Source organism: Atta colombica, unplaced genomic scaffold, assembly GCF_001594045.1.
Source record: "Atta colombica isolate Treedump-2 unplaced genomic scaffold, Acol1.0 scaffold198, whole genome shotgun sequence".
Taxonomy (NCBI): Eukaryota; Metazoa; Arthropoda; class Insecta; order Hymenoptera; family Formicidae; genus Atta; species Atta colombica.
This window is the reverse complement of record NW_017259291.1, coordinates 554,930-568,144: the sequence shown is the minus strand read 5'-3', so window position 1 is coordinate 568,144 and position 13,215 is coordinate 554,930. Positions and strand designations below refer to the sequence as shown.

The 13,215-nt window shown below is 27.6% G+C and overlaps 1 protein-coding gene across 2 annotated transcripts in view; it reads right to left on the bottom strand.

Moving 5' to 3' along the window:
* Nucleotides 1-6,192: 6,192 nt before the first annotated feature.
* The window catches only part of LOC108686916 (gonadotropin-releasing hormone receptor), an 18,477-nt gene continuing 11,454 nt past the window's right edge, over nt 6,193-13,215 (bottom strand). The window contains exons 2-5 of one of the 2 annotated variants that reach the window (XM_018192431.1): nt 9,979-10,162; nt 6,895-7,088; nt 6,680-6,801; nt 6,193-6,391 (exon numbers count right to left, since the gene is read on the bottom strand). In XM_018192431.1, the coding sequence (XP_018047920.1) occupies nt 6,265-6,391; nt 6,680-6,801; nt 6,895-7,088; nt 9,979-10,162 (627 nt within the window). In that variant the 3' untranslated portion in view covers nt 6,193-6,264. The remainder of the gene's footprint in view (nt 6,392-6,679; nt 6,802-6,894; nt 7,089-9,978; nt 10,163-13,215) is intronic. The other variant, XM_018192432.1, reaches the window with a different exon arrangement.

The following is a 13,215-nucleotide window of genomic DNA, read 5'->3' as shown; positions in this document are numbered from 1 at the left end:
TTTATTATTATAATTTGTATAAGTTATCAGAAAATTTCAAAATTTCATTTGAAAATATTTCGATATTACATATTCAATTTAGGCAATGATGTGTTATTTCTTATAATCACATTTAAAGACGTATCTGAATAATTTTTACAAATGTTAATATTTATACATATTTTGTAAACTATATACATATAAAAATTATATTCAAAACATATTCTGTTTTTATTGAACAACATTTTTATAGTTTATTCATTTTATTTATTATTATTTCTATAAACTAAAATTTAAAAACATCTGATAACAGAAATTAAAATTTTCTTTTACTGCTTTAAGTAGGTATTCAAAATAATTTAAGCAAATTTCATTGCTATTTACTGATTAGTTAATGAAGATGAACTTTACAAAAGTTTAGAATAAATAAATATTTGTTTATTTATTGAATAATTATTTAATATGCATCGCAATGTAATTTTACATAAATAATCTTGAATATATAAAGTACTTACATTAAAAAATTGAGATTTTTGTCTTTTATCTTATAATATACGTTTCCATACATTTCTATTAGAGCACAAATTTAAAAAATATTACTCTTATTAAAATACTTATTATCCAAATAATAAACTGTCACCAAAAGAATTTGTATTATTTTAAAATGCGATTTAGAATAATCTGTAATTTTTCATAGTTTTATTATTATTTTGAATATCTGAAAAAATCGAAGATTTTCCTTGCTTTCGATACAAGAAATTCATTCCTTTTTTATATCAAAGTCTTACAAATGATGTATCCTTCAAAATAATGGGAAACTTTTCTATCTGTAAAATTTCAGCTTAATATATGTAATAACGTACAAATATATAATAAGATCAAATATAATAAGATAAAGAATAATTTTATGTGCAAAAACAAGCCAAAATTAAAATTATTGCCTTATATATGTTTTTCTTGTTTATATTACGATCTCTTAGCTTCGATGATTTCTAATCAATTTTTAAATCAATCTTTAAACATCGATACATTCTTGTGAAGTTTAGTACAAAAATATATATTTAAACGCTTTTTACATATAATTACTATATTATTACATAAAAATTATATGTGTAAAGGAGAAATAGAATTTGTTTCAAGCTACTCTAACATTAATTAAATTTTATTTCACAACAAATTTCACGATATAGTTTACGTTCCATGAAGATGAACTTTACTTTTGAGTAACATGGAATGGTTGAGACCAATCGAGTGGTTTGTCGATCGATGCGATCGACGCGATCTATAGATTCATCTGTGCCCACAACATGTTTCACATACACGATTTTTCATGTTAAGAAGACGAAAATGGCTCCATCTGATGATTAAGAAGAGATCTTTTATTACCAGCGCTACAGAAGGTAAGAAAATGTAAAAAGACAAGATGTAAATATCATTGCGCACACTGAAAAAAAAATTTGTTGAAACAAGAAAATGCATTTTCTTCAAATGAATTTCTTCGAAACGAGCAAAAATTTATTTTACAGTAATAAATTATATATTCTTGTAAATAAATATTTCGTTATTTTGAGTAAATCATTTCGTACGTTTTGATTTCATTACAAAATAATGATTTCATAACATGAATAATACAATTATTGAAATAAATGATTTATTTGCAGTAAGAAGCCTAGGCTTCTCAGTTGAATTTCGTTTAAATTAATATTTTATTGAACGAAATAAATCTTTTGCAATGAGAAACCTGACATTCTTGAATAAATAAAAACACTTTCAAATAAATATATTATTGAACGAAAGAAATCATTACATTGCAATAAGAAATTTGATGTTCTTAAATGTGAGTAAAAATACCTTTAAATAAGAGAGAGAAAGAGTGAGTGAGTGAGTGAGTGAGTGAGTGAGAGAGAGAGAGAGAGAGAGAGAGAGAGAAAATAAACTATTTCTTACGTGAACGTAATATTCGAAACGAAATATTCATTTAAAAGTACATTCGTTTTCATTCAAGAATATCATCGTTTCTCCTTATGATGATATGATTTATTCTATTCAACAAAATATTTCATCGATTAAATATTTTATCGAATAGAGTAAATCATGTCATTGCAAGACATATTTATTTAAAAAAATATTTGGTTCTTTATTTCAAATAAGTTATTTGTTTCATATAACGAAATATTCATTTGAAAATATTTTTGTTTATTCTAGAACATTAGATTTGTTATTGCAACGATATGGTTTATTCCATTCAACTAAATATTTCAATAAACGTATTTATTTATTCAAGAGCATTAGGCTCCTTATTGCAAATAAGTTATTTGTAGATATAGTATATCTACAAATAACTTATTTGCAATAAGAGTCCTAATGTTCTGTTGTTCTATATGCTGATGATATTAATATCAGACACTTAATAATTTTCAAGTTTGTATGCTACGAAAGAAATATATTTCGTTGAGAAAAAGAAATATCTACAAAGGGCAAGAGAACATTTACTTATAGTATATTGACGCAGATATTTATTGTAATCAAGATATATGTCTTTGATATTCTAATCCCAAGTAGCATAGGCTCATGCAAAATACTAAAAAAGCGATTACATGCGCTTTGTTAATAACACTTTGTAAGCGCTGTTAGAGTATCGCTATATTATAGCAAAGCTTAATTGACATATAGCTCAGGATGCAGACACATTAAAAAGAATAAGCAATTAGAAATAAGAAATAATGAAACAATTTCAACCTATCAGAAATTGAATACACCGAAATGCACGGTTTCTGAGTTGAAATTGTTATTTTTATAGCCGGTATTTATAATCGATTTTTATATTTAAGAGTGTCTCATTAAATACAATCTTAAGATATCATGAATCAATCAAAAAACTGCATCTTAAGACACTAAGAAAAAAATTTATTAAATTTAAAAAATTTATTCTAAGAAATATTTTTTTGAATAGTCCTAGCGGAATATTTATTAAACACATATTTACTAGATACAAGCACTATTAATTTGATTCAATTATCACTTTTTTATTTATCTAGATATTTATTTACCATAAATTTTCTGCTAAAGCTATTCAAAAAAATATTTAGTAAAATTTATAAATTTTTTTCTCAGTGTAAGAGATGCGGGAACGACGGCCTTGATCAAGATAGATATTACAGATTTTTATTTCCAATGTACAACATGCTTTCGCCCTCTAAGTTGACATAATCATGCCTTAGTGTGTGTGTGGCTATTGGCACGTCAGCCTGCCAACACAGCACGAGTCACAAGTATCCGTGAGTTTACTTCATGAGATTTTAGTTCCAGTATATAGTATACACATACATCGAATAATAAGACGTTAAAGACATAAATTATAAGATAAAAATATAAACCGATACTGGATGGATAAAAAAAAACGTATAAATAAAATAAAACTTGAATGTATATTATTAACAATAATGGACGATTACAATCGTTTTGACCACAATTTAGATCATCTCAGTGTAACAACGAAATATTAATAAATTTAAATATTGAATATTACATTACATTTTGATATAATATAAAGGCACTGTATAGAATTGAAGATATGTCACAACTATAAATTAAATCAGTAAGTAATTGTTTATGAATAAAATCTTTAATGTCTATTGTATTTGATAAAATTTCGATAGTCGGATATCAGGTACGACTTCAGCTGCTTAGCTGTCGTCTCGTCTATTATTGTGTATATACATATCAAACTTATTGTATTTCTATCTGTTTATTTTATATTTAATGTTAACAGTTGCACTCAATAAAGTTATTATTATTATTGTTATTATATTAAAATATTAAATACACAATAGAATATCTCAGTTCAATTTATTAAAAAAAGTATATTATATATAAAAAGTATATTATTTATCTTAGAGACCTTCCAAATAGCACAGAGAGTTCAAAAAGAATTTAAAAAAAATTCAGTTGTTATGTCATTAATTTAGAATTCATTTTTAGACAAAAAAGAATTTTTTTCTGAAGAATTCTGAAAAGAATCCTTTTGGATCTGAAAATGAATTCGAAATTGATGACGTATGACTGAATTCTTTTTGTGCTATGCTCGTATCAAAAAGTTATTCCATTAGAACACTATTAAAGAATCTTTTAATGATGCGCCTTTTATTTTATTCTGTGTTCTTTAAATTTAAGAAATTTAACTCGCTGCGCTATGACGCTCTATTTTCATTCAATTACAGAAATATGAATTAAATGTTTTATGAGAAAACGATTGCCAGCAGATTGACAACTTTTATGATAATAAATATGTTACAGCATCTTTGCTCATTTGCGCAAGCAACCGTTGTTTACATAATATTTTTAAGTTGCTCTAAAAGAAATTATTATTGTCCTAATGAGAATAACATGATGACAATTGTAGGGAAACTTGTATTAAGCATCTATTTTCTTTCTTATTTCAAAATACATTTTATGGGTAGTTGCTTGATATAAATTTCCTTTCAGTTACCATCATGTTGCTGTCACTAGCACATAATAATAATAATAATTTCGTTAGGCGATCTAAAGGTATGTACGGACAATCCTAAACGAGTGGAAATACGGTAGCAGATTTATTGTCATAGAAGCATAATATATTGGATTCAAAATATTTAGTTTACATTATAAAAAAAAGTCTTGTTGCATTAATTGGAATTCTAATAAATTCAATCAAATAGGTACAATAAATAGTTAGAGTTATCAAACATTCTAATCAAAATAACCACACAGAAATTCAATTACAATAACTAAAAAACTGATTCATATGATCAGAATTTATTTTGTTTATAATACAACACTTCTTGTTGGTATACAATCAAAATATTTTTTTCAGTATATTCGATTGACGGAAATGTTGACTAAAAATATTTTACGAAAACGATTTCCAACAGATAACGACTTCAGCAATAAATATGCTATAGTATTTCCACTCGTTTGTACAAGTAACTGTTGTTCGCATAATACGATAGTATTCTCAGACAGCACAAAATATTAGGTGTGGGAAAAAGTTCGTGGGGTTTTTTTAATGCCATCTAACGGGAAAAACGCCATGAACTTTTTCCCTAATATTTATGATAAATATTTATTAATATTCATTTTTTGAAATGTTCCATAGATATTTCACACATTTTATATAAAATATTATTATTCAAAATTTTTTTTCAAAATATTATTAAAATATAGATTAAATATTTTATATTTTGTAATATTTTTAATATACAAATAAATATTTCTAATAAGTATTGTTTACTTGGATTATAATGTCTCATTAAGTATTTTCACAGCATTTACTATAACATTTATAATAAATATTTCACAATATTTATAAATGTTTATAATTTATGTAATCTATAAGACCACAAAAATATTTACAAAATATTAAAAATAAATTTTGTAAATATTTGTAAACATTTTATAAATATTGTGTGCTGTTTGGGATACTTTAATGAAATTACTATTATCCCAATGACAATATGATGGCAACTAAAGAGAAATTTGTACCAAGCAAATATTTTCATTCTTATGCCTAGGAACATTTGATTATTTGGATTTTCTTTTTTATGATTTTGTGTTATAAACTTACAATATTTCAATAGTACTATACTAATAGTAAAATGTATAAATATGTATATTACAATACGAAATATCTATACTTTTGCATTGTTATTAATGAACAAGATATTGTGCATTATATGAAATTAGTAAAATGCAATTTTTATTATATATCATTTAAAAAATTTTATTTATAACATTATTATTAAATATAACATATATAACATTATTATTAAATAATATATAATAAATGGCTAAATTTTTATTCTAAGAAAAAAAAAATATATATATATTTATACACACACATTAATTACAATATAACAATATTTTGTTTAAATTAGATCCAAATTAAGAGATATGTATAAATATATTTACGCTTTAAAAAATCAATATAAATTTTTATAAGTTATTATTATCTTTTTTGTAATAGAAATAAAGTATTTAAAGTCTACTTATTCCATACCTAAGATTGTTCTCTTTCTATAAATAAATAGAATAACTTTATTATTTGTAAAAATCCTTAATTAAAACACCTTAACTAAACACGATACTTCATTTAGAGGACAGAAATCTTTTTCTTATCTATGTTTTTTTCTTATTTTTTGTTTTTTATGCACTATTTATCTTTTTATATTACGCTGTTATTTCTTGTTACAACATGTGTTCGTTGCTTTTACATAAAACATACATAATCTATTTTGATAAAAAAAATGATTATATTTGATGCTGCAGTGTGGTATTAATCACTTTATTGTTACTATCTTGATAAGAAAGAAGTGGCATTTTCGTGTCGCGTCTTTTCATGTTGTTTCTTTGATTCATCAAAGCTTCAGATCTGTAACTGGTGATAATATCAATAATTAGAAACAAGATATCAAGATTTTTTCTCTAACATCGATAATTAGAAACAAGATAGCAAGAATTTTTATCGATTAGAACGTTACGTCTCTTCGTATGAATTTTTGAATGGTGTTTGATTGTAAAAAACGGAAAAACTTTATCGCTATACGACACGTGTACGTTCTCGTACACGAGTTTACGTAACTCGCATGCTGCTTACATTGGAGCAAAACGCGCAAAGGATTTTGCGAGATACGGCACATCGAACGGTCTCGTAAATTCTATTCACCTATGATAAGAGTCCTGCCGTTGTCTCTGCGGCCAAAGATGAAACGCGCCATATATCAAAGGATTTACCAAGCTGTTGCTCATACCGAAGAAAAATATTCCGTTCTGTAGCTCCGCGCTGAGCTGAAAGGCATTCAATGTTTGTTAGCATTTGATGTAGACTTTTCAATATAGCCTAATTTAATTCCTCTGTTATTGTTATCAAAATACACTAACGTGATCATCCGGATCGATAAACAAGAGAATTATCATCATCGTATAATACGGTGTCCACCAAATTAAAAATGCCGCTACGATGACGACGCTGATCCGCAGTGATTTCGTTTTTGCCCTGTTCATCAGTCTTCTCCTATTTAAATCGATGTTTGTGTAGGTTTTTGTTTGATCCATTTTAAAATTTCTCCGACTTCCTGTTCAAGGAAAAAATTCATTTCTTTGTATGATTCTAAAAAAGGAATTTTCGGCCGGTGTTCTTAGTTCATTTTTATTTCAAGACTGTCTTAAGTAACATGTTAAGATGCTAATATGGTTTTCTGATTAATCCGTTGGCATCTTAATACTTATGACGATCTTAAATATAAGAATTAACTAGGAATACCGGTCTTTAAAGGAAAGACTATTATGAGATACCGAATACATTTTGGGTAAATGCTAGAAGTTTATGGGCAGAATTTAAAAAAATAATAGGTCATTTTGAAGATAATTTAATAAGCTTTAAGATAATGTTATGTAAAATTTAATTCAAATTTTATTTTTTTTTTAAATTAAAGAAATGTAAAAAGTGAGCAAATCGCAAAGATCAAAAATTGTGCTCCTAATATGAGATGTCTAAAAAAATCGATGATAAAATGTAAGGTACATCGGTATTGCAATTAAAAAACTTTATTTAATGTTTCTAAAATACGAATAAACATAGTCAGTGTGCGCGCAAAATGAACATGTAATGCATTGTACCCAGGATTTGTCTTCAGATAGTTAGAACCAAACAGAAACAGGTACTCGATATTCATTCCGGTTGTTCTTTTTATTACTGCACAATAACGCATACTTTAGCAATGATTTTCAATATATAAAGACTATAAGAGCATAGGTTATTTCATATTAAAAATGAAACCTTGGGTATTTCATATTACTATTTCTATGCCTTACAGTTTTACGATTAAATCTAACTTCTGTAATTAAATAATTCAACATATCCCGTATTTTCCCGTATTAGTACAATACTTACTCTATTATTAAATGAAGAATTTATTGCCAAATACAATATTTTTCACTTATTAAATAATAAACAAGGTTTAAAGGCTTATCTCAATGAAATTTGAAGACATACAAATTCTAAAATCTTTTTTTACAACAACTACAGGCATGATTTAATAATGAATTTTTCCATTTAAGTAGTTTTCAATCCAAGAACAATAAATTCTTGGAGGAACTAATAGACGGTTTATATTAGTTTATATTAGCAAAAACGCTGCTATCTCATATTAGGTGTCTATTTCATAATAGAAAGCTTTCCTCTATATCTTTGAAACATAATAGCACAGAGTAATCAGTTTCAATAATATTACAATAACATTATAACGTTCCCGTAATATTGTAGTAACATTGCAATTTTGCTGGAATGATCCGTGATATAACGGATACATTTGATCAAACCATTCGAATAGTTTTCGAAATTAGAAAATAAAATTTTTCTTCAATTTTGATACCTTGTATCTTTGAAATTAAGTCGTTTTAGACATATCAAGTTTTCGTTCTGAATTTATCAGAAATATATTAGGTGTAGTAAAAAGAAATCCATTATTTTTGCATGAAATTGAATAGAAAAATAATGGATTTCTTTTTACTACACTTAATATATGAGAAATTATTGGGAGTACAAATTAGTTCCGGTCTGTTTTTTTGTGCATTTATTTCCAAACAAAATGAATGAACAGATCAATTAAAGTATTGTCCCTCGCTGCCTACTACTTTTCCCATCTCTCAGGCAATTTTCGAATTCCATCTCCAAAAAATGACTTTGGAGGCGATCCAATTTTGGAGCCAATTTTCGATTTCTGCGAAAGAAGTAAACCGGTGACTTGCTGCATCCTTCGGAAATCAGAAGGAGCAATGTCCGGAGAATACGGCAGGTGCAGTAAAACATCCCATTTGAGCGTTTCCAAATATTTTTTTACGACTTTAGCGACATGAGGCCAAGCGTTGTCATGAAGAAGAATAACTTTATCATGTCTTTGCTCGTAAAACGGTCGCTTGCGGCCGTTTTTCTCACAATGCATGGCTCAAACGAATCAATTGTAGCCGATATCGATCGCCCGTAATGGAATCGCCAGGTTTCAGTAGCTCATAGTAAACAAGACTCTTTTTCTCACCAGATACAGAGTATGATCTTCGAACCATGAATGTTCGTGGTGGTTCGGTCGTGATGTTGAGGTCGATGGCAACGAGACCGGGCTTAGTGTAGTATTTTTTCTTCTTGGAGTTGTCGTAGAATATCCATCTCCAGTCACAATTCGATGCAAAAAACCTTTTCTTTGTTGTCTTTGAATCAGCTGTTCGCAAGTGAAAAATCGCCTTTCAACGTCTCTCGGTTTCAGTTCATAAGGCACCCAATTTCCTTGTTTTTGAATCATTCTCATGGCTCTCAATCGTACAGAAACGGTTTGTTGAGTTATCCTCAATGATTCTGCAAGCTCCTCTTGCATTTGACTCTGATCTTCTTCGAGTAATGCCTCTAATTCTTTGTCTTCGAATTTTTTTGACTGTCCAGAGCTAGGCTTGTCTTTAATACTGAAATCTCTATCCTTGAAACGTCGAAACCATTCCTTACATCCCTGATTTATCAGTTGGAGCAGTGTCATAAACTTCGACAAGCATTCGATGGGCTTCAGCCGCACTTTTCTTCCAATTAAAGCAGAAAATCAAAACCTCTTGCAAATGCTGCTTGGTTAACATAAAATTCGACATTTCAAACATAATAAAAATCAAGATTTTTGTATGAAACTCAAAGCGATATAAACTGAATATTAGCAGATGTTTAATCTCTCTGAAACTGTCAAAATCAGCTGTCACTATGAACCATTCACAACAGCTGAAGCTTTAGGGAAACGGACCGAACTAATTTGTACTCCCAATACTTTTTAAAATCTTTTAGAATATTTAAAGATCTGCATAAGTTAGATTAAATAAAATTTATTATAAAATTACAATATATATAAGAATAATGAATCATATTTTACACACATTGTACGTTTTATCGCAATTATAATTTTGTATATATAATGCAAAAATCATACTTACGGGAAATAGTGAGCACAGTGGATACGTAAGTGGTAATTAAAATTGCTAATGGCAGAAGGAACATGAAGAATAGGCTGAAACTTGCGTAGAGTTGTTCCTGCCAACGTTCGGTGTAAAAGCCGTGTGTCACACATTGCATAAATTCTTCGACAAATGGTCCTTGCACAACATGAAATATCGCGATCTGAAAAAAAATTGGTATATGAATATGCAGACATCAATAGTAACGAAATACGTAAATAAAATAGTAATAGCATGTACATTGATTAGGTTAATTAGGTATTACTTGTGGATTTGAGAGAGAAAATACAGAATTTGCGAAATACAGAATGTCCGAAAGTTCAAAGATTTGCGTATAAAAATAAAATATAAATAAAGGAGAATTTTAAAAAGCCGATTTTTAGGAAAAGAAATAATATTTTTTTATAGATGTCTTCTAATTATAATAATGGTAATGTAAAAAGTTCGGGATTGATAAGGAACATCTTGAAAATTGAGCACACAAACAGATATATTTAAATATTTCAATATTTCAATATTCTTGCTTACTTTTGAAAGTATTACTCAAATGAACTTTTTAATAATTTTATCATATTCAAAATCTACAAAAAATACTATTTCTTTTACTTACATCTCTGTGGATAAAAATCGGCTTCTTTTTAATATAGTTATCCTTAGTTAATTAATTTAATACATAAGATGTACTACAATATTTATTTATGAAGATGTTACCCATATTTTTAATTTTGATTTAAACGAAAGATTAAAATAAACGTAGGCTGTTGGGCAAAATACATATATAAAATTCCATTTATAAATAGAACTATATAATTTTTTAAATAGAATTATATATATATTTTTATAATATATAATATGATTTTTAAATTATTCTACATATACAAAAGTGTAAAAGTATTAAAGTAGAGATATTGAAAAATTAACAATTTACAAAGTATTTTTTATATTTTATTCTAGTAAATATAATTACGACATGTAATATAAAATATCTCATAAACTACCTATTAATTTTTTGACACTTTTACATACAGAATAATGCTAGTTGATTAATTTATTTTGAATATTAAAAGTACTGTTAAAATAGTATTGTTAACAGTACCTTTATTTATTTAAATTTCTATAAGGAATTGCCTCTATGGACGGTATTCATAGTCTATTTTTATTTTAATGCCGCCTTAAGTATGTCTTAAGACGCTAATACAGTAGCTGTCCGATTGACTCATGATATTTTAAGACTATATTTAAGACGGTCTTAAATTCGGTCTAATTATGAATACCGGCCAAAGGGTCATATTAGCATTTCAAGATATTACTTAAGATTGTCTTAAATAAGAATGGACTATAAATATCGGCCTTTGATTTAATAAGAGAATTGATTAAGAATTGATTATGAATATCGGCCCATCTATTCATTACAATGTCTATACATATACTATAATAGCGTTTTTGACTGTAGCTGGTTTGCATCAACTTAGGTTGGATTAATGTTCCATGGTTGACGTTGTATGCTCTACCAATAGTAAAGCATATAACATTAATTCAACCAAGGTTAGTGCAAATCCGCTATACAGTCAAAAACGGTGTATGAAATATAATAGAAATAAAGAATAGAGCCAACATCATTCACCATGATTCAACATCATTTACTAATTTCAGTTTCATTTTTCATGGTTATTCATTGTTATCCACCATGAAGCTAACATCACTTTAGACATTCATTTGTAAACGTTTATTCATCAACGTTGAAGGTTTTGATGTTATCCCGTTTGGCAGATCAGCTGACTTGCAAATTCGCTGTGTTTCTTCGATAAGGCGGAATACCGAAGCGAGAGATGATACAAAGGTTACCGTGAATGTTGCCGTAAAAAGAATTTCATGGAACAGGAGAGGCGCATTAATTAAACGGGCCGTTCGTCTCTCAGCTTGTCAAGAGATAGGTATACGTCTGTCATTAATCTTCACCACACGGACCGTGTCTTTTTCTTTCGTCGCCACGACAGCATTGTTCCTTGACTGGGCTCGCGATCTTCGTCTTTCCGGTCCTAACTCGTTGCGTGACCTCGACTAGAAGACACATTAAATCAATTTCAAAGACTTTACATCCGCCTTTCAGCCGATGCACTTGACACCTCATTAAATCTATCTAGAATTGGTCTCATTTCGAGGACAGGATAACGCTCGATTGAATTGCAACGTCTTCCTCATATCTAGTACAGCATCCATCGTTATCTTTATTTTACAGATATGCATATGAAATACACGTCTTTGCTGCTTATCTCGTTTATTTTTTTCTGGAGACACATATCTCTCCCGTATAAGCAAGAGACATTGATAATGACGATATATATCCCTCGGTAAACAATTAACAGTAACAATATAATTTCCAATAAATGTAATATAACATAATATGTTATATGTTATCTTTGAGTAGAAAATTATAATATTATTATACAGATAGATACGTTGTTAGATATCAAAGGAGCAATAATAATCCAATCTCTTGAGTTAAATAACATTTTGTTATTTTTAACTTCTATATTTGTAAAATATAAATCAATCTATTTCTGTGATTAGTAAATATTGTCCATGTTAATGTATGCATTTAGTAAAAAATTAATTAAATTTGAATTATAAATACATTTTCTTGAATTAAATTATTTAATTTCATTGTTGTAATCGAATTAACGATATATTGGATAGAAACAGACGATCTATAGAAATGATTAAAAAATAATTAAAATTAAATATAATTTGATATTATAAATTTAATAGTGTACAATTAGATGTACAGTTTAATAGGAAATTATATAACACTGTACACGCAATTAATTGTGTTTACTGACATTGAGTTAAAAATAATTGATATCGATGTACGATCATTTTATGAAAGCTTAGAATATGATACAAATCCATTTGAATTATTTAAAGATTATTTAATTAATAAAGAGAGAAAATTTATTCTTTCCTCGACTTTATTAATTTAGAATCTCATCAACATGGCATATTATCTGAAGATCCTTGGTTTAATAATTTCTGCGATCAAGAATCTTCGCGAGCTCAAAGGATCTACGACACGAGAAATTCTTCATTACATTACATCTGTTTATAAAATTCCGGTTGCTGTGGCACGACGTCAGGTTTACATTAATAACATTTCACGTTTTTATGATCGTCGAATGAAATAATATGGTATAAGTCTTTAAAATTTATTTTAATTTT